Source organism: Ursus arctos, unplaced genomic scaffold (genome assembly GCF_023065955.2).
Source record: "Ursus arctos isolate Adak ecotype North America unplaced genomic scaffold, UrsArc2.0 scaffold_3, whole genome shotgun sequence".
Lineage (NCBI taxonomy): Eukaryota > Metazoa > Chordata > Mammalia > Carnivora > Ursidae > Ursus > Ursus arctos.
In genome coordinates, this window is record NW_026622985.1 from 69,793,840 (window position 1) to 69,812,338 (window position 18,499).

Here is an 18,499-nt window from a genome sequence, read left to right on the forward strand (position 1 = left end):
CTATTATTTTGGGGGGTTCCCGTTACTTTGACTTCCAACTCCCATCAGTTTTTGAAAGTAAAATTAGATACCTCATAGAATTTTCCTAACTACTGAGGTATGTTAACCTTTTTGAGGGAATGGTCCAACATTCTTAATAATTATATGAAAAACATGTTTTGTATCTATCTAGTAACTTCTAGCTTACTATTGACAAGATTTCTCTTAAGATAACAAAGAATATCTGAAAGAATAGAACTTCTGTCATTTTTTTAGAACTCCAAAAATGTAGAACTGTATACTTTACTATGTAAGGGGGAAAAAAGTAATTTTTTGTCAAACTCTTTTTACTGTTACAACTAAATACGACATTTGGAAGTCTTTTAAGAAGATCAGTTAAATCATTCAAGTGAATCTTGTGATAATATCTTTTTCTATATAATGATAAAAATGCTGCTGATTCATAGGCAATTCTAAACATTTAAACATGCCTTCTAAAAATTTGTGTTCTCTTGCAATTATACATTTATAGATATAGCACGGGTAAACATTAGTAACCAAAATCTTCTTATAAACTGAAAACAAAGGTTTAATTTCATGGAGAAAAAAATGTATTTATTTTTACTGAACTAAATCTATTTACAGTACCTTTTTTGATGGTGTTAACATCTCAAGATATTTATGTTATAAAGTCTGTTTCAAATGGATAAAACCCCCTTCTTTCTTAAGTAACTTGCTTCTGATGTGTGTTATAAAATATTGCTTGTCTGATGGCCAGTGCATCTCCCAGGTAACAGTGGTCTCCTTCTGGTTCAGGCCAGGCAATACATGCAGATGCTGCCCAAGGAGAAGCAGCCAGTGGCAGGCTCAGAGGGGGCACAGTACCGAAAGAAGCAGCTGGCCAAGCAGCTCCCCGCACATGACCAGGACCCTTCAAAGTGCCATGAGTTGTCTCCCAAAGAGGTGAAGGAGATGGAACAGTTTGTGAAGAAATATAAGAGCGAAGCTCTGGGAGTAGGAGATGTCAAACTTCCCCGTGAGATGGATGCTCAAGGCCCCAACCGAATGTACATCCCTGGTGGGGACAGGAGCACCACAGCAGCCGTGGGGGCCATGGAGGACACATCGGCCGAACACAGAAGAACTCAGTATGTAAGTATAGACCTCATGGCATTGGCCCCATTGGTCTATTTTTACAGGTTCTTTCTCTTTCTTTGAACACTTTTGGGGGAGGGGGGGCTGTTCCTCTGTTTCCAAAAGGAGTAAGTGAAGGAAATAGTTTAGGTTTATTTTAGCGAATCATCATGTTTGAAACCTCTATCTAAAGCCAAGTTTCCTGATTATCTGTTGCCAAGGATAATTGTGAGTTTTATGAATGCATGGTAGGCAGCATCAGTGTCGTGCTGGAATAGCAACATACTCATCTAGAATATGTAAACAAAATTTTTGTGTTAATTGTTTATCTTTTCCCTATAAACGAGAATAATATACGCTTCGGTTAATTCAGTTTTGCTCTGTGAGAACATGCCTAAAATTCATGATTTAAATTTATGTGGATATACAGTTGACCCTGAAAAACATGGGTTTGAACTGTCCAGGTCTACTTAAGGACAGATTTTTTTTTTGATATAGTATTAATATAAATGTATTTTCTCTTCCATATGATTTTCTTAATAATTTCTTTTTTCTAGCTTACTTTATTATTAGAATTCAGTATATAATACATATAACATACAAAATATGTGTTAACTATGTTGTTGGTGAGGCTTCAGATCAGTAGTAGACTATTAGTAGTTAAGTTTTGAGGAAGTAAAAGTCATACATAGATTTTTTTATTGTGTGTGGGGTCAGCACCCCTGACCCCTGTGTTGTTCAAGGGTCAACTATATAATCAAATCTTATTTTTTAAAAATCTCTCTTAGGGAAATTGAAGTCTTTTTTTGCCTTGAAAGTAAAAAGAGAATTGTGATACAGATGAAAAAAACATAAGAACTAAACTTAGTGTGTGATACATTTCTCATAGATACAATTAGCACATTAACCAATAAGGCTTAGTTAATCCTGTTTAAAAAAAAGAGAGAGAAAAGGTACTAATAAGCTCTAAGGTAATGATTTTGAGAGAACCACTTAAAATTAGGGTGAAAATTGTTGTTGCCCTTTTTCTGTAAGTGACTTTAATTCAGGAAACAGTGCTCCATTACCAGCAGGGCACAAGAATTAGGTTTGAAGAGCCTGGAGAAAGCCAAGAAATTCCATTTCCCAGAAATACTGGCATCTTATTGTCTCTGTGGCCAAATTACTAATTTTAGTAGGAACTCTTTCTCTTGGAAGTTGTTTCTCTGAATTCCTACAACACTGATGATGAGAAATGCCAGTCTTACGATGACGTATTGTTTTGGACGGCTTCCCTTTCAGTCCTGCTACTGCTGCAAACAGAGTATGAAGGAAGGTGACCCAGCCATCTACGCTGAAAGGGCCGGCTATGATAAACTGTGGCACCCAGCTTGTTTCACCTGCAGTACCTGCCACGAACTCCTGGTTGACATGATTTATTTCTGGAAGAATGGGAAGCTGTACTGTGGCAGACATTACTGTGACAGTGAGAAACCACGATGTGCTGGCTGTGATGAGGTATGTTCTCTGCGGCTCCCGCAGGCAGGCTCCTTCTGGTGCCCCCATAGAGTCCTTACCATCCTCAACCAGGCCATCCTTAGCAGAAAGGCCACATGAATTAACCAAGCATCAGTCTCTTTATTTACATGCAGAGGAGTTGAGTGGAAAAACAACTTTTAACTTCAGTTATTTGGAGTGTCCGTGTTAACTGTGTTGACTAATGAAAAACTGTCCAGGAACCTAGAAGATTGATTTGGACTAAACTAAATAATAACCCGAGTTTAAGCATTAGATTATTTTCAGGCTTTGAGCCCAGGAAAGTGGGTTGATTTGTACTTGTGGATCTAAATCCCTTATTGGTCTACAGAACCTAGCTTTGTTGTTTGTAGCAAAAAGGAAAATACATGATTCATCTTATTTTTGCCCTCTTCCCAGCTGATATTCAGCAATGAGTACACCCAGGCAGAAAACCAAAATTGGCATTTGAAACACTTTTGCTGCTTTGACTGTGACAACATCCTCGCTGGGGAAATATATGTGATGGTCAATGACAAGCCCGTGTGCAAGCCCTGCTATGTGAAGAATCATGCTGTGGTAAGAAGCATCCTGGGGGTATGGTTGCCTTGACTTGCTTTAGGACTTGACACTATGCCTTTATTTAAACCAATGAGAAACAGAAAGGACTACGCTTAAGTAGGAAACCTGTGATTCCTACCATAGGGTGTTAAAATCCAGGTAATTCAAAAACAATAACATGCATTGACCGTGAGCCACCTCAAGATTTCTATCTGTACAGTTTACACTATAGATTTTAAGTGCTACTTAGTCATCAAATCCCCACTAAAAAAAAGTGCTTTAATGGGAATGAGAGTGATTGGTTCTCATCTAATCCATTTACATTAAGATTTTTAGGAGCTGTTTGTATTCTTTAGCTCTGAGTGTTTATGGTTTCTGTTCATATTCCTAGAGCCCCCCGCTGTGGCTTCATTTTTTTTTTTAACCTGGAGATTGTACGATGCCTGTTTCTTAAACTCTCATCGAATTGACTATAACAAAATTTGACCTGTGTATTTAGATTTATTTGCATCAGCCAAACATTCAAATATTTAAAGTGAGAGTATATTTTTTTCTTGACTCTACCCTGCTTACACAGAGCTGCTGTTGCATGATGGCCAAGAGATAAGTAATCTAGATAAAGGGTAGATAAAGAAAGTTGACCATATATAGTAAAGATCTTAATCCAAGAGATATTAAAATGATAGACACTTACTTCTTTATAAGCAAGAAAATATGTACTAAAGTTCCCCAGAGCAATCACGTAAAGCAGGCTCCTGGCTAAGGAATACAGTGACGTGTTTCTATTGTTCTAGGAGTGTGGTACTACAGGAAATAAGGTAACGAGTTTTTATGCCAGTGCCAGGTTTCAACCTTTATCCATTCCATGAGTATAATTTGTCATTTTCTATCAATTCTGCCTCATCCGTAAATCTCATATCCTCACAGTTACAACTACTCTACTTCAGACCTTTATTTTTTGTCATTTGGATTATTATAGTGCCCTCAAATTTGGTCTCCCCACTTCCATTCTTCCTCTTGTCCAAAGCCACTTTCCATAATGATGGAAGATAATCTTTCTGAAATGCAAACCTAATCATTAAGTCTTTGCTTAACAGATCCAGCCCCTTCTTGCCTGTTCACCCTCTTCTACTAGTTACCCAACGCAAATTATATTTAACAAGTTACTTGTTTTCTAGTATGCACCGTTCTTGGTCTTCTACTCACTAACTCCTTTGTCTGATGCACCCTCCCATTCCCTGTTTTACCTGACTATGCCTATATGTTCCCCCAGACTCAGTGGAGGCTAACTTTTTTGGAATACCTTTTTTGATTTTTTTGTCTCAAGCTCACCCCTTTTTCTCTGGCTAGGATGCCTCTCTGTGCTCCCATCGGGCACATCCATGTGTAAATAGTACCACCCCTCTGTCTCTTCCCCTAGACTATAAGCAGCTGGTGGATAGAGCTTTCCTTTTTATTTCCATGCTCTCAGTGTCTGCCCTTAGGAAATGTTCAAGTGACTTCTTTATCTTCTATTGCTTTGGGATCAACATGGGAAAAGGATAATGAATTATACCCGGGAAAAGGATAATGAATCACCATGTGACCTGGTGCATTATTTAGCTAAAAACCGCTTCTCTGAATATTATTGCTACAGTTTCTTTAAAGGTAGATGGTTATCATAATGTGTATTTTATGGTAGGGCTGTGTGACCTTGTTCTCAAGGACTAGGATGCAAATTCCATGCAGGCAGGGAATTTTGTCTGCTTTGTTTTCTATTTCCAACACTAGAACAGCACAGTAGATACTTAATAAACACTTACAGAATAAAGCTTTAAACAGATGGAGTGGCTTTAGATAACTGTTACAAGCTTCTCTTCATTACATTGTAACTAACCAATAGAAAGGAATAACCAGAGATTTTATTAAAACAGAGAGAGAAAGTCTCTAAATTATTCAGCTTTATAATGTGGCATGATTTCTTTTAGAAAGTTTACTTTCTCAGTAAGATGTACTATTCTCCTTTGTATAAAATTAAAATGAACAACTCTCTCCATTGCCTGCACAAGTCAGCTAATGGCAAAAAGAGCTACCCATGCCACATACTAAATGATATAAAATTTTGAAGATTGTCTAGTTCAGGGCATCAGTCTGCTTAGATCTTTTAATCTTCAAACAAATTATTTGTAGACCTGACGGCAAGAACTCAACTCAAAACAGGGCATTTCTGTGGGGGAAAAAATTGCCTTAGAGGATAGTGGGAAATACACTTAGTTTGTCTCTGAATGGTCTCTGGAATTCTGGTCTCAAATGGCCACCCCCTGAATTCACATCTCTGAGACTTCACAGGAACCTCCTGCTAGAAAGCTGATTACAATAAGTGTTGTGAGTTTTTTCACGTTGTGTATACAAATAAACTAAAAGAGGGAGGAGAAATTGAAGGAAATCAGAACAAATTAAAATATTGGAAGTTTAAGAACCCAGAAAGAATCAAATGCCAGGCAGAAAGTGGTAAAGCACATCATCTCCCAGACCCTCAAGGAGGCGTAGGCAACTTTCAGATTTATAAAGAATTAGGGGCAGTAGGTTTTAGCTGGGACTGTCAGACTTTGGGATGAATGACAAATTATTATGAAACCACAAACCCTAAATTCCTATACCATTCAGTGTGTTCATTAGGGTTTTTTTTAACCTAAGCAATTTCCTTAATTTTACATATAATTGAATAATAGTCATCCTTTTTAAAAATTACAAATAAAAATATGAGTTTCAAAAGATATAAAAAGACCCACAAGTATTTTTAGAGGGCTGAGATAAAGAAGATAGGTCATGGTCTAAAAGCATGGTCTAAAAGCAATTTTTTCTAAAAAAAATTGGGAAATGCTTCTATTTTACACAAACAAATTTAAAATATTGAAAAATTAATATGAAACATAGTAAACTACAAAGGACAACATTCTAAATATAAATCTACAAAATATGAATATATGCAAAAGCAATTGCTTGCATGATACAGCTACAAATTAAAAGCACATTTGTAATTTAAACACCCATTTTTGTTGTTTTCAGGAATAGCCACGTATTGATCATGGAAAGAGAATATCTCCCTTGCTTCTCATTAAACACTAGGTTGACATGGGATTTAAGCAGCTATAATCTCTGTAACTAGAAGCCATGTAGCTCTAAAAAGTAGGGAAAATCAGGGCACCTGGGTGGCTCAGCTGGTTAACTGTCCAACACTTGATTTTGGCTCAGGTCATTATCTCAGGGTCCTGGGATCAAGCCCTGTGTCAGGCTCCATGCTGGGCACAGAGCCTGCTCAAGGTTCTCTCTCTCCCTCTCCCTCTGCCTCTCTCTTTCTTTCTCTCAAAAATAAATAAAATCTTAAAAGAAAAAAAAGCATAGAAAGTATATTGCACGTTTGAAGTGGATATTTGTAACAAGGCCTCACTTCACATCCTAAACCAGTTTTCCCACTGAACAGCAGCCACATTTGAAGGTCTTTTCAAGTAAGAAGGCTCAGGCTTAATGACCTACCCTCTTCTCTCAGGGATTCACATTAAGAAACCAAAGGTGCTGAAGCTTAGACATTTTTATGTAATGCAGGACAATGTGTTGCTTTCTTTACTTGTTATAAAAAATACTCAAAAACTTTAGATAGTCACATTCATTCAGAAAATGCACAAACAAGAAGGCCTATGGACTATCTAGTGTTTTGGAAGTCTTGATAGGGTAGTTTTTTTTTTCTGCTAAAATATTGAGGGCTATTCATTTATTTTCTTAATATACATGTTCAGCTAAAGAAAATTATGTGTGTCTGTGGATGTGTGTGTGTGCCATATACTTATTTGTACACAACATACACTGAATTCCACAGAATATAAGTATTAATGTTTTACAATATTAGATTATACATAAATTATGACTTAGAACAGAAGCCAATTAACTATAAGTTATATTTTTAGTGCAAACTAATTATTCTCAAACACTGTCAGTATTTTAAATTGAGTCCTTAATTATTTTGAATATGATTTTCATTTCATACTGTCTAGAAATTAGTGATATTAATAATCTCATGTGTCAGAGGTAAGACTAGTAAAATTACCACTTCAAAGCTTTAATGAGTGAGGAAGAATCTTTTTTAGGACTATTTTTTAAAGAGCAGTATTAGGTTTACAACAAAATTGGGAGGAAGACACAGCAATTTCCCATATTACCCCTACACTTATATATAACCTCACTCACTGTAACATCACTCACCTGAATGCTACATTTTTTTTTTTACCAAGGATGAATCTACACTCACATATCATAATCACCCAAAGTCCGTAGTTCACCTTAGGGTTCATTCTAGCTGTTGTACATCCTGTGGGTTTGGACAAATGTATAGAATGGGCAAATGACATATACCCATCATTATAATATCGTAGAGAATATTTTCACTGCACTAAATGTCTGCTGTGCTCTACCGGTTCCTCTCTCCCACCTCCCTATCCCACCCCTGGCAACCACTAATCTTTGTATTTTCTCTATAGCTTTGCCTTTGCCAGAATGTCGTACAGTTGGAATCATACAGTATGTTGATTTTTAGATTGTCTTCTTTCTCTTAGCAATGTGCATTTAAAGTTCCTCCGTGTCTTTTCATGCTTTGGTAGCTCCTATCTTTTTCAGCACTGGTTAATATTCTATGGTCTGGATGTATCACAGCGTATTTATCGCTTTACCTACTGAAGGACATCTTGGTTGCTTCCAAATTTTGGCAATTATGAATAAAGATTCTATAAATATCAATGTGCAAGTTCTGTGGGCATACGTTTTCAACTCCTTTAGGTAAATACCAAGGAGGAGCACGATTTTGGATTGTATGATGAAAGTATGTTTAGTTTTCTAAGAAACTGCTAAACTGTCTCCCCAAGTGGCTGTACATTTTGCTTTCCCACCAATAATGAATGAGAGTTCCTGTTGTTTCACATCTTCACCAGCATTTGGTATTAAAGGAAAAATCATAAAACTTCTTTATAATTCACTAGAATGAAACTGCATTGAAACTCGCCATCAAGACTTTCTGCCTCGGACACCATGGGGATATCCTACAAGCACCAAATCACCTGTTTGGTCTTCATCTGTTATTTCTCATAGTGCTCAGCCTATAGACATCCATTAACAGTGGTTGGCCACTGTTAAAAGATTAACTAGAAGGTCACTCTCAGTTACATATTTTTGAGGTGGTCATTCTCAATTTGCCATCTGAAAGAAAGGTATTGTTTGTTCTAACATGAAAATATTACCATCACAGTTTGATCACTCATCCTCTTCTCTTATTTGTGTAATCAACTTAACAGGTATGTCAAGGATGCCACAATGCCATTGACCCTGAAGTGCAGCGGGTGACCTATAACAATTTCAGCTGGCATGCGTCCACAGAGTGCTTTTTGTGTTCATGCTGCAGCAAGTGTCTCATCGGGCAGAAGTTCATGCCAGTAGAAGGGATGGTTTTCTGTTCAGTGGAGTGTAAGAAGATGATGTCTTAAGAGGAAAGTACCAAGCAATATTGAGCCAGAGCTATCCTAAATGGTCTGCATTTCTACTCTTAAATGCAATTTGGAAAAATAAATGGAAAAAAAGAAACTGTAAAGGAAACCAGGAGATTTTGTTCAGTATCTTTCTTTGCTGTTTTTCCTTATCAATTTTTTTCATCTCAATTTTTAAAACCTGCTTTAAGCATTTGATCTTTAAAACAGTAAAGAATGTTATCTTTCCTTGGCTTTCCTCATGTAAAATCTTGGAGGTGGAAGCTTGAGTTTAATTAATCTTCATATGCCTATCCCCCTGTGCCAAACAAACAGTATATATGAACACTTAAAAATCAGTGTGCTGAGTGGGAAGGTGTGCATTGCTGGTTCTATATTCTTTTTCCCCTCTTGTGTAAAATGAAAGGAAATTAAACTTGCCCTAATGCCAAGGCTCTGTGTTTATTGCCTTATCTTATTCACTGAACTTTGTAGTGATAGTGAATTCTTTTGACAAAGAAAAGAGAAACGCAGCAGAGTACAGAGCTGTTATCATTCTAATGCCTTTGCATTTCCTCTTATTTAGGCAGAGGTGGCTTTATTGCATTTCTCTATCTTTTTTTTTTTTTTAACTTGCCCTACCTCTCAGCATTCTCTTTGTAAGCTGGTGACCTCTATCTGTGGCCTTAAATACTTTATTGTCACATGTGGCATCCACTTTTTACTTCTATAGATGATTTCTGACTTGGATATAAAAGCCAGGCCACTCATTTATGTTTTCAATCCAAAGAACATGTATACTTTTTGTACCCAAGAAACTATAACTTGTACTGATTGCACTTGCCTACCATGGTTTGGATAGATTTTTTTGCATGAACCTATTCTTTTCTAATGGATACTGTCGTATGGTGCTTCTAAACCTGTTCAAGGGTATATATAGAATGTCTTCTTTGCCTGTACACTTCCATCCTTAGATACTTCTAATGTTTATTTTTCCCTATATACTTCCATATACACCTATGCACTATAAAAATGAAACTGAATGAATGATACGTATATTCAAAATAAAGTCTCTTTCACTTCAACATTTGTACCTTTATTCTTCATATCCTTTCCCTTAGAGAGCAAAAAAAAAAAAAAAAAAATCCGTCTGCAGTTGAGCATTTATCACAGCAGGGGGCGCTGTCTCCACGAATAAAGCCTCAAACAAAAATAAAAGCTTTTTCTGGCAAGACAGGAAACTAAGCTTTTCGTTGTAATTAAGGGATACATTTTATGAAACTTTTTTTTTTTTTTTTTTTTTTGAGAGAGAGAGAAAGAGAGCACGTGAGCAGGGAGGGGCAGAGAGAGGAGAGAAAGAGAATCTCAAGCAGGCTCCACACAGCACAGAGCCCCACGCAGGGCTCAATCTCAAGACCGTTAAGATCATGACCTGAGCTGTAATCAAGAGTCAGATGCTTAACCAACTGAGCCATCAAGGTGCCCCTTTTATGACACTTTTAAATAAATCAAGCAAACAACAAATTTAAGTTGCTGGTTTTCAATTCATGCAGGAGTTTTATCTTTCAGAAAAGAGAAGTGTCATTTTAACTGAAATTTGGGTAAGCTATATTCTTTTGAGGTGAATCTAACAAATGTTATGCTCATACTTGAATTTTTTTTTTTATTTTCTAACAATTTTTTCATGGCTATCTATTCTGAAAAAGGAAGCAAATGTGGAATTGTAGTAGATTAATTCTTCCTAGTTTAGCAGATCATGAGATTTCTTTTTTTTTTTTTCCCCAGTCTGAGGTATTTCTGTCATAGTGGGAGTAGTGGTTTTCTATGACACATACTCAGAATAATTTGCTTTGGATTTTTTTTTTTTCCCTAGCTCGTGATTGATTGGCTGATAGTGCTTTTCCTAAATTCCATACCACCACTCACATAATGTCACTAACATACAGATAGACACATTTATTCCTTCTACACTATGCCTTCCTCAGCCTTGAAAAAGTATCTTGAACACATGTCACCTTATCTAAAGAGGTAATCTAATCCTACATACAGTTTTAAATGCTTATATCACAAATTTCCATCATTGTCTGTAAATATCACTTTATGCTTGCTCTTTTTACCTTTATCTCAAATGGCAACAAATATATTTTCTATATCATTTTTTCCACAAAGTTGAACAAGTTAACTTTCCCAGGCATGGCTAAGTGGGAATAAATTGAAACACCTTCCCTGCATATTAACATGGCCACTCTTTACATGTTTGCCTGCACGGCCTTCATTCTGCTGAGGCAGAATCAAGCTGTTCGGTGGATGTTAGAGGCCCAAAAAAATTGATCAAATCCATCACTCACTACCCAAGATACTGACTGCATGTATGTTAGGCATTTCCTAAAAGAATGAAGTACTTTGCCTGGGAAATACACTGGGTTTGACTCTTTACCCTGACTTATTTTCAGTTTGGTCTTATAATACAAGAAACTGAACTGTAATGAAATGTATGTAATACAAGAGAATGATTGCTATTTTTAATTTTTAATCAGGTTTTGGTTTTTTGGGGAAAAAAAGTCTTTTAAATACTTTGGCCTATAACAAGAGAGTAAGATGGTTACTAGAGTCTCTAAGATTTATTTTTTCTCTAGCATTTAGGTTATGCTCCCCTGCTCACTCTCCACTATCATTTTATATTCTGCATTGTCCTCAATTCTAAATAATGGTTTACTTGGTACAGGGACCAAAGTTAAATCCTCTCCTTGCAATAAGAAAAGATAGGGAAGTAATAAATGCTTTTATCTGGATTCATGCATTGTTTTTCTTCAAAAGTAGATAATCAAGAAAAGGCTTTTGTTTCCTAATTTCTCAAGGCTCAATAAATGGAAATCTCTGTCATCCAAATACCATTTAAGTTCTAATTTTCAGAGATATAGCTTATCCTTTCTGTAGTCAATATAGAAGGCATTAACAACCATGTCTATGCAGTTAGCAGTAGAGACACTCGCTCTGGAAAGACTAGACTGGGAGGAAGAGAATACCAGAATATGAACCACGATAAAGGCACCACAGAGAATAAGAGATGTCTTTTTCCCTTCTGCAGAAGCCACCATCTTGGATATTAAAAGGTATGGTGGGGACTTCTAATTCTCTTAGTCCCTACTCTGCAGTGGGTACTTGAGAACAGAGGGGTTTCTTTTCCGATTCAGGAAGTTCAAAAGATTTTGACACATCAGTAGTTGAAGAATATTGAGGTGAGGTGAGGTAATATATTTATCATCCTTATTGGAAGAATCTGACATGTTAGAATGATTAATCATGAACTCATTCACAGAAACTAGACACATCCTGTTCATCTCCAAGCAGAATTTTGCTTGTAACCCTTGGATACAGTAATAATTTTAACAAATCAGTGGATTTCAATTATTTGATCCCATTAAGAAATATGAGTTGCTTAAGAGACACACTAGCCTTTCTATTTGTTGTAGAGTATCTTCTTTTTTTTTCTGAAGTGAGGCCCTGTGAGGTTTTTTCTTTAATGAACTCTAGCTGAAACTTCTGTTACTCATACCACCCTGAACGCGCCCAATCTCATCTGTTACTCTGAAATCTTCGAGCATAGATTTCCAAATCTGACTTTGAAGTATTTCGGCCCAATTTTACCCGCAAGAGATTCATTATTGACTCATTCTTAAGGAATTTCCAACATGCAGTGTTTAAGCTCATCCAGCTTCACCATGGTTACCAAAGAGACACTATAACCCAAGATCAGTATTAAGCCTTTGTCTCAAGATGCCCTGGCATATCTGAACTTGTCTTCTGGGCATTCACTTAATTCCTCAGAAAACATATGACTCCATCAATGTCTCCATAAAATAGCATTTTACCACAGATTCTTACTAGATATGCTCTGCCCTTTCCGGACCTCTCCTGATTTAAATGCTCAATGACAACTTTGATGATTGCACTGAATACTCACAGATATGAAAAGGACCCACTGTGCTGGGGTATATGGGTGTGTTTTGAGCACATAACCTGAACACATACTTGCTTGATTAATTGAATCTTTTTTTCATATATTTATCAAATATTTAAATAGCTTTAGCTAATTATTTTGTCTCTTCATGGGGAACAACATGTCATTGTAGCTTCTATTTAATCTGATAATGTATTTTGAAACACTCAAAACAAGATATCATTAACCTTTTATACTTGTTTTGAATGGCATTTTACGCTGACATTTATGAAGGCTGCTATTGATTTCTCTTCTCACCCCAGAATATCTTGACCTTCAGACAATAACAAAACAACTTGCACCCAGTTACCTTTACTAGAGTCTGCCATTATTGAATGCAGAGAAGTTAGAGTTGATGCCCCCACAAATACTGACTGTGAAGGCCTCACGGTATAGTTTAAAGGAGGGCTGGGTTTAGGAGTCTAGAGACCTTCTGGCCAAGTCCCATTGATTGTTTCTCGTCTCCTCACAGTTATAGCTGAGCAGGATGGAGGACAAGATTGTTGGATTTGAGGAGTCTAGGAAATAATGGGCCCAAGTGTAGGTCAGACATCTATAAATATGTTGAAGTCACCAAGAATAACAATAGGGAAAATGGTTGAGAGAAGAATGAGCCAGAGGCCAAAAGTTATCAAAAAATGTGAAGGGGTATCCTGGAATGTGATTCAAGACTACAACTAAGGGTAGAAATAGGTGGTAAAGTCCAAGGCCATTCACTATATATACTTCAAAGAGCTGTGATTTTGTTAGGGGGATAAAACAGAATTAGTGGAAATGCCAACAGAGAACGAGGAAGACAATGACACCACAGGCACTCTGGAATGCCCATATGAGAGTAAAAATAACTGGCCTCTACTAGAGAATACTACAGAAGAAACAGCTTGAGGGATAACTGGCTGTCAGTTGGAACAAGGAGATGAAGCAGTTGAAAATACAGCAAGTCTGCAGTTCACAGAAGTTGGAGCTCACAGGACACAAATGTAAAGTTAGGGAGTGTGGGAAGGGATAGGGCCAGATTAAGGGATTTACAAAGCAGAATGGATATCAGATTTCCAAATGAGGCCAAAAAATCTAGATGCCTGGAGTAAACAGAGCTGAGAGACATACCACAGTTAGTTCCGATAGTTTGCTAGAGAAGAATGAATAATCAATTAGGAATGCTTTTGGCTATAAGTAACTAAAAGCACAGTTAAGAGTGGCTTAAAGACAAGACATAGGCTAGTCCAAATTTGGCTCTTTTTAATCTCTCTGCTCTGCCATTCCATATGCATTGCCTTCCATTCTCAAGTTTGTCCTTTCTTTCAAATGCCAATCCTTCACATAACAGCACCCAAAGTGTAAAGCAGAGGTGGGACAAAAGGGTAGTATACTCTCTTAACGAGGAGAAACATCTTAACCAAGATCCCCCAGCAGACTTACCTACCCTTCCATTTCTTGGCTAGAACTAGGTCACCTGCTCAGAGAAAAAGGGAAGCTTTAGGTATGGTTGACTTATCCCATAATAATTCATACCCAAAGGGCTGGGCACATGGTCACCCAGAACAAAATTAATTTGCTGATATAGGAAGAGGGGTAATGGCTGTTGAATTGGCAAATGACTCAACACTATGGTGAATAATTATTTAGAGTTCAGAATCTATGGGCCACTATGATGAATGATTATTTAGAGTTCAAATTCTTTAGCTATAGGGTACAGGTTTGCTGGGCAGCTGTTTGGTTCTGAAGCTTGGGGTTTCTGTTGGCTTGTGAGATGAGGCAGGGGCATCCTTTGGGGTATCTTTCTTAGGCAGAATGCCAGAGAATGGTCAAGATGATGTGGAGTCACAGCAAAAGATACTGTGAAGTTCTTGCAGTGACTGGTTACTAAATTTTTGCTTGGCTTGCTCCCCACTCCATCTCATTCTATATATCTGATCCATTTCAAGTCACAGGTCTTTGTTACCTTCTCTATCAGTCTCTCTCTCTCCCCCCCTTATATCTTATTCCTTGATTCCCCTAACATGCTGACTTATCTGACCATCTGAAACACTTATTTGAATCTGTCTATGCCTGCCTCTCTAATATCATAACTGACACTGTAGTTGATGATCTCACTGTTTCTCACCAGGGCTATTGTGAGTTCCTATCGTGCCTTCCTGCCTATAGTCTCACCCACTCACCCTCATGCTCACTCAGTGGTCCTCAAACTTTAGTATGCAGCAAAATCACCTGGAGGGCTTGCTCAATACATATTACTGAACCCCACTCTCCAGAGTTTCTGAATTAGTAGGTCTTGTTTGGGGCCTGATTATCTGCATTCCTGAAAAGTTCCCAGGTGATGCTGATGCTGATATCTGGGTCCACACATTGAGAAACATTGTTCTGATCCATTCTCTATTCTTCTCTCAGAGTGTAATACAAAGATGGAGTTTCTATTCTCCTACTTAAAAATCTAACAGTGATCCTGCCTCTTTTTCTAACTGTCCACACATACACATTGTTATTCAGCCATACCCAAATGCTTATAGTTTCTTTAAGTTAGCAACTTCTTTCATACATCCATAACTGCAAAGGTAGCTACTGCTAAGAAGCTGATCTATGACACTCTCACACCCTACTAAGTTTGTGACCCATCCTCTGTGCTCCCACAAAGGTTTTGATCTATAGTACTAGTTTACTTATATCATTGCCCTAATTGGATGCAGGAATATAATATTATTCATGTTCTTTTCCCTGGAACCCAATAGAGCACTTAACACATGATATATGCCTCCAAAACGATGAATAACAAAATGAATTAAGTGACATGTGAACAGGTCATGAAAACTAGATAAGAGTTTTACTAGTTGATATGGAATTCATTTGGTCATCTTTTTGAAAAATGGATCAGTAGAAAAAATACAGCTCAGTAAGTTAAAGAAGAATTTATTTGAATTTTTAAAAAGTGATAACAAGGATCATAGTACACTGCCCTCAGCAATACCTATTAAAATTCCCTCTTCCCTCCTGCTTCCTTTCTTTACTCCTCCAGCTGCTCTCTCTCCACAAGGCCCCCAAGCCTCAATCTTACCCAATTTCTCTTCTCTTCTCTTCTGTCCTGTCCATTTCTCTCTATTACTTCATTCATTTATTCATGCACTCACTCACTCACAGTCAATCAATATTTATTTAACATCTGCTATATGTCTGGAATGGCTGCACACACTGGGAACAAAGTAGTGAACAAGACAAAATCCCTGTTCTCATGGTGCTTTATGTTCTACAGAGAATAGAAGAATTCTAACACATAAAATTAAATGTGGCCAAATGGGGAAAATAAGATTCAAGATCAGAGAATGTATAAATAGCAAGCGGAGGTCAAAGCCATTAAAAATATTAGATAATAAGGGCCTGCATAATAGCTATAATGAGGTTCTAATTGTTCTAAGATTCTAAGCACTGGCCTTTATCATAACATGTGAGAATTGGGATCCTCTTCAAAAGCCTGAGTGGATTGAAGTGAGGCTGTGAAATCTCCCACATGAATCACTTATACCCCACTGCCTAAGAAATTACTATTAGAGCCTAGTGCTGAAGGGGTTCAGAATGAGCCTCCCCTCAAATGCCACTTTGGCATGTGGATTACTTTGAGCTGAAGTTAATCAAAACCCAAAGACTTGTGAAAAGCTTTACCTTCCCCTTATCTGCCTAAAAGAATTTAGATAGAGTGCCTGGTTCCAGAAGAGAGCTACTACCAGAGATAACTACAAAGAATACCCCCCAGGTGGTAAGCTGGGGGTAAGCTCAGCATGGTCTGGAGATCAAATTCCTCTCTGTTTCCCATTGTCTCTGAACCTTACAGCAAACATTCGTTTACCAAAGCATTTGTTCTTCCCATTCTCCTGTAATTTGTCTTCCTCCTCTTTGAAGTCTCAGACTCCCTACGCCCTTCCTAGTTCTGGGTGGTATATGAACCTCAACTGCCTGGCTGACTGTGGGGTCTCATATTCTTATGGGGCTCCCACATGTCTGTATTTGAGTTTGTTTTTCCCATTAATCTGTCTCATACTGATTTATCAGCCAAAGAACATAAAAGGGTAGAGAAAATTTTTTTCCTCCCTAATAGTGCTACCAGGTTCTGATTCCAAATTCCCCAAAAAGAAAGTCTGACCCCAATTGTCTCACACTGGGCAAACCAGTTTATACCTAGAGGTCAGAGTCATGCAACATACACAAAAAAGTTAAAAATCTCCCCAAATGAGGTCTGCGGCGGGGGGGAGGCAGAGAACAGAATGGAAATAAAATGGGTGGGGGTAGGGCCAGCATTTCTACAAGATAACTATTATGGTTTAAATAAGTATATAGTTGAAAGGATAGTGTGACATTGGCTAGATGATAACCAAACTTATCTCCAGTGGGACTGTATTTCCTAGCATCTACTGTAAGAGCCCTCTAGCTTGGCCATTAAAACTCAAGATTCCTTAGAAGATGTTGGAGCCAAAGGATAAAGGAGGCCCTCTTCTCCACAGTCTTACAGATGGAACATAATGTGAGCAAGAAGTAAGCATTTATTGTTTTAAGCCACTGAGATTAAGATTGTTTTTCATGAGAGTTACCCTTTTCTAACTAGTACAGATAAATAAAGCAGACCATTTGCTAATTCTACAAACATACCTTGACTAGGATATTGGGAAACTGGAGATGAATAAGACTTCTGCTCTCAATTCCTCATACTCTCATGGAGAAGACAAACAGGTGAACAGAAGATTAAAGTAATGACAACCTATTCTTGAAAGAAGACAATAGAAATGATCCTAAAGTGACTGAGACATTGAAAAGTCTTCTGTAATAACAGGTTATTTTCATTATTTTCCTAGAGTAGTGGATAGATAAAAAGAAGCATTGCAAAAACAAAGTCTGAAATACCTGGTCACAATGGGATTGAAGGACAGGAGTCAAGGACAAGCCCAAAACCCCATTCCTGCCAACTGGAAGAATGGCAGTGACAAAAATGGGAAAATCTCCTTATGAAGGAGTTAGGTTGAGAGAAAACTGAATTTGCTATGACCTCTCTAGCCTATCTCAAGGGATGGGGCCCAGTTATCATACTGTGAGGAGGCCCAAAGTAGCCCACTTGGAGATTTCCATGTGGGGAGGTCCATATGGAGAGGAACTGAGGCTCCCTGTCCAATGGCAGCGTCAACTTCCAGACACGAGTGAATGAATCTTCAAATGATTCCATTCCCCAGCCTCAAGTCTACCAGCAAAAGCCCCCGATGTCAGCAGAAACAAGCTGAACCCATTATGTCCTGTCCATATTCCCAACCATAGAGGCCATGAATATAATGAACAGGTGTTTTATGCCACAAAATTCGGGGGTAATTCATTATGCAGCCCTGGTATCTGTAAGACCTGTTGATCAGAATTAGATGATCCATAAAGGAGAAATCCTGCAAAACATGTAAGTTTACTCCATATACTACAAAATGTTATTTTTACAAATACCATACTTATTAACTCATCCTTTTATCTGCCTTTCCTCTCCCTTTGCTCAAAGATTTGTATAAATGTGCAGTCTTAATAAACATAAGTCCATAAACTCTATCTGTAGAGTTTATAAACATAAGGAACACTCATAATAATCCTGACTCAAAAAACCTGGTGAGTACTGTTTTCAAGACAGTACATTCTGGAGTTTAGGATCACAGTCCTGGAGCAAATGGAAGGCCTGTATTCCTATTGGGAGACTTCAGTTCTTGAATTCCTATGCTGGACAAATGGAATCCTCAGCACTCCAGTTGCCAAGGTAAGAAACACCTTTAGTGTTGCTAAGGTTTTAGTGGGAAAGAATTTAGAACACAAAGGCTTGTTTATCCTCCAAGTG

General features: G+C 37.6%; 2 protein-coding genes across 2 annotated transcripts in view; one reads left to right on the forward strand and one right to left on the reverse strand.

The window, feature by feature from the left end:
• Positions 1 to 9,742, forward strand: part of TES (testin LIM domain protein) — a 46,348-nt gene extending 36,606 nt beyond the window's left edge. Inside the window, exons 4-7 of the mRNA XM_026509815.4 lie at positions 796 to 1,131; positions 2,395 to 2,610; positions 3,028 to 3,186; positions 8,490 to 9,742. Coding sequence (XP_026365600.2) covers positions 796 to 1,131; positions 2,395 to 2,610; positions 3,028 to 3,186; positions 8,490 to 8,678 — 900 coding nt within the window. The 3' untranslated portion in view covers positions 8,679 to 9,742. The remainder of the gene's footprint in view (positions 1 to 795; positions 1,132 to 2,394; positions 2,611 to 3,027; positions 3,187 to 8,489) is intronic.
• The window catches only part of TFEC (transcription factor EC), a 623,128-nt gene that overhangs the window by 252,284 nt on the left and 352,345 nt on the right, over positions 1 to 18,499 (reverse strand). The gene's annotated exons all lie outside the window — the stretch shown is intronic.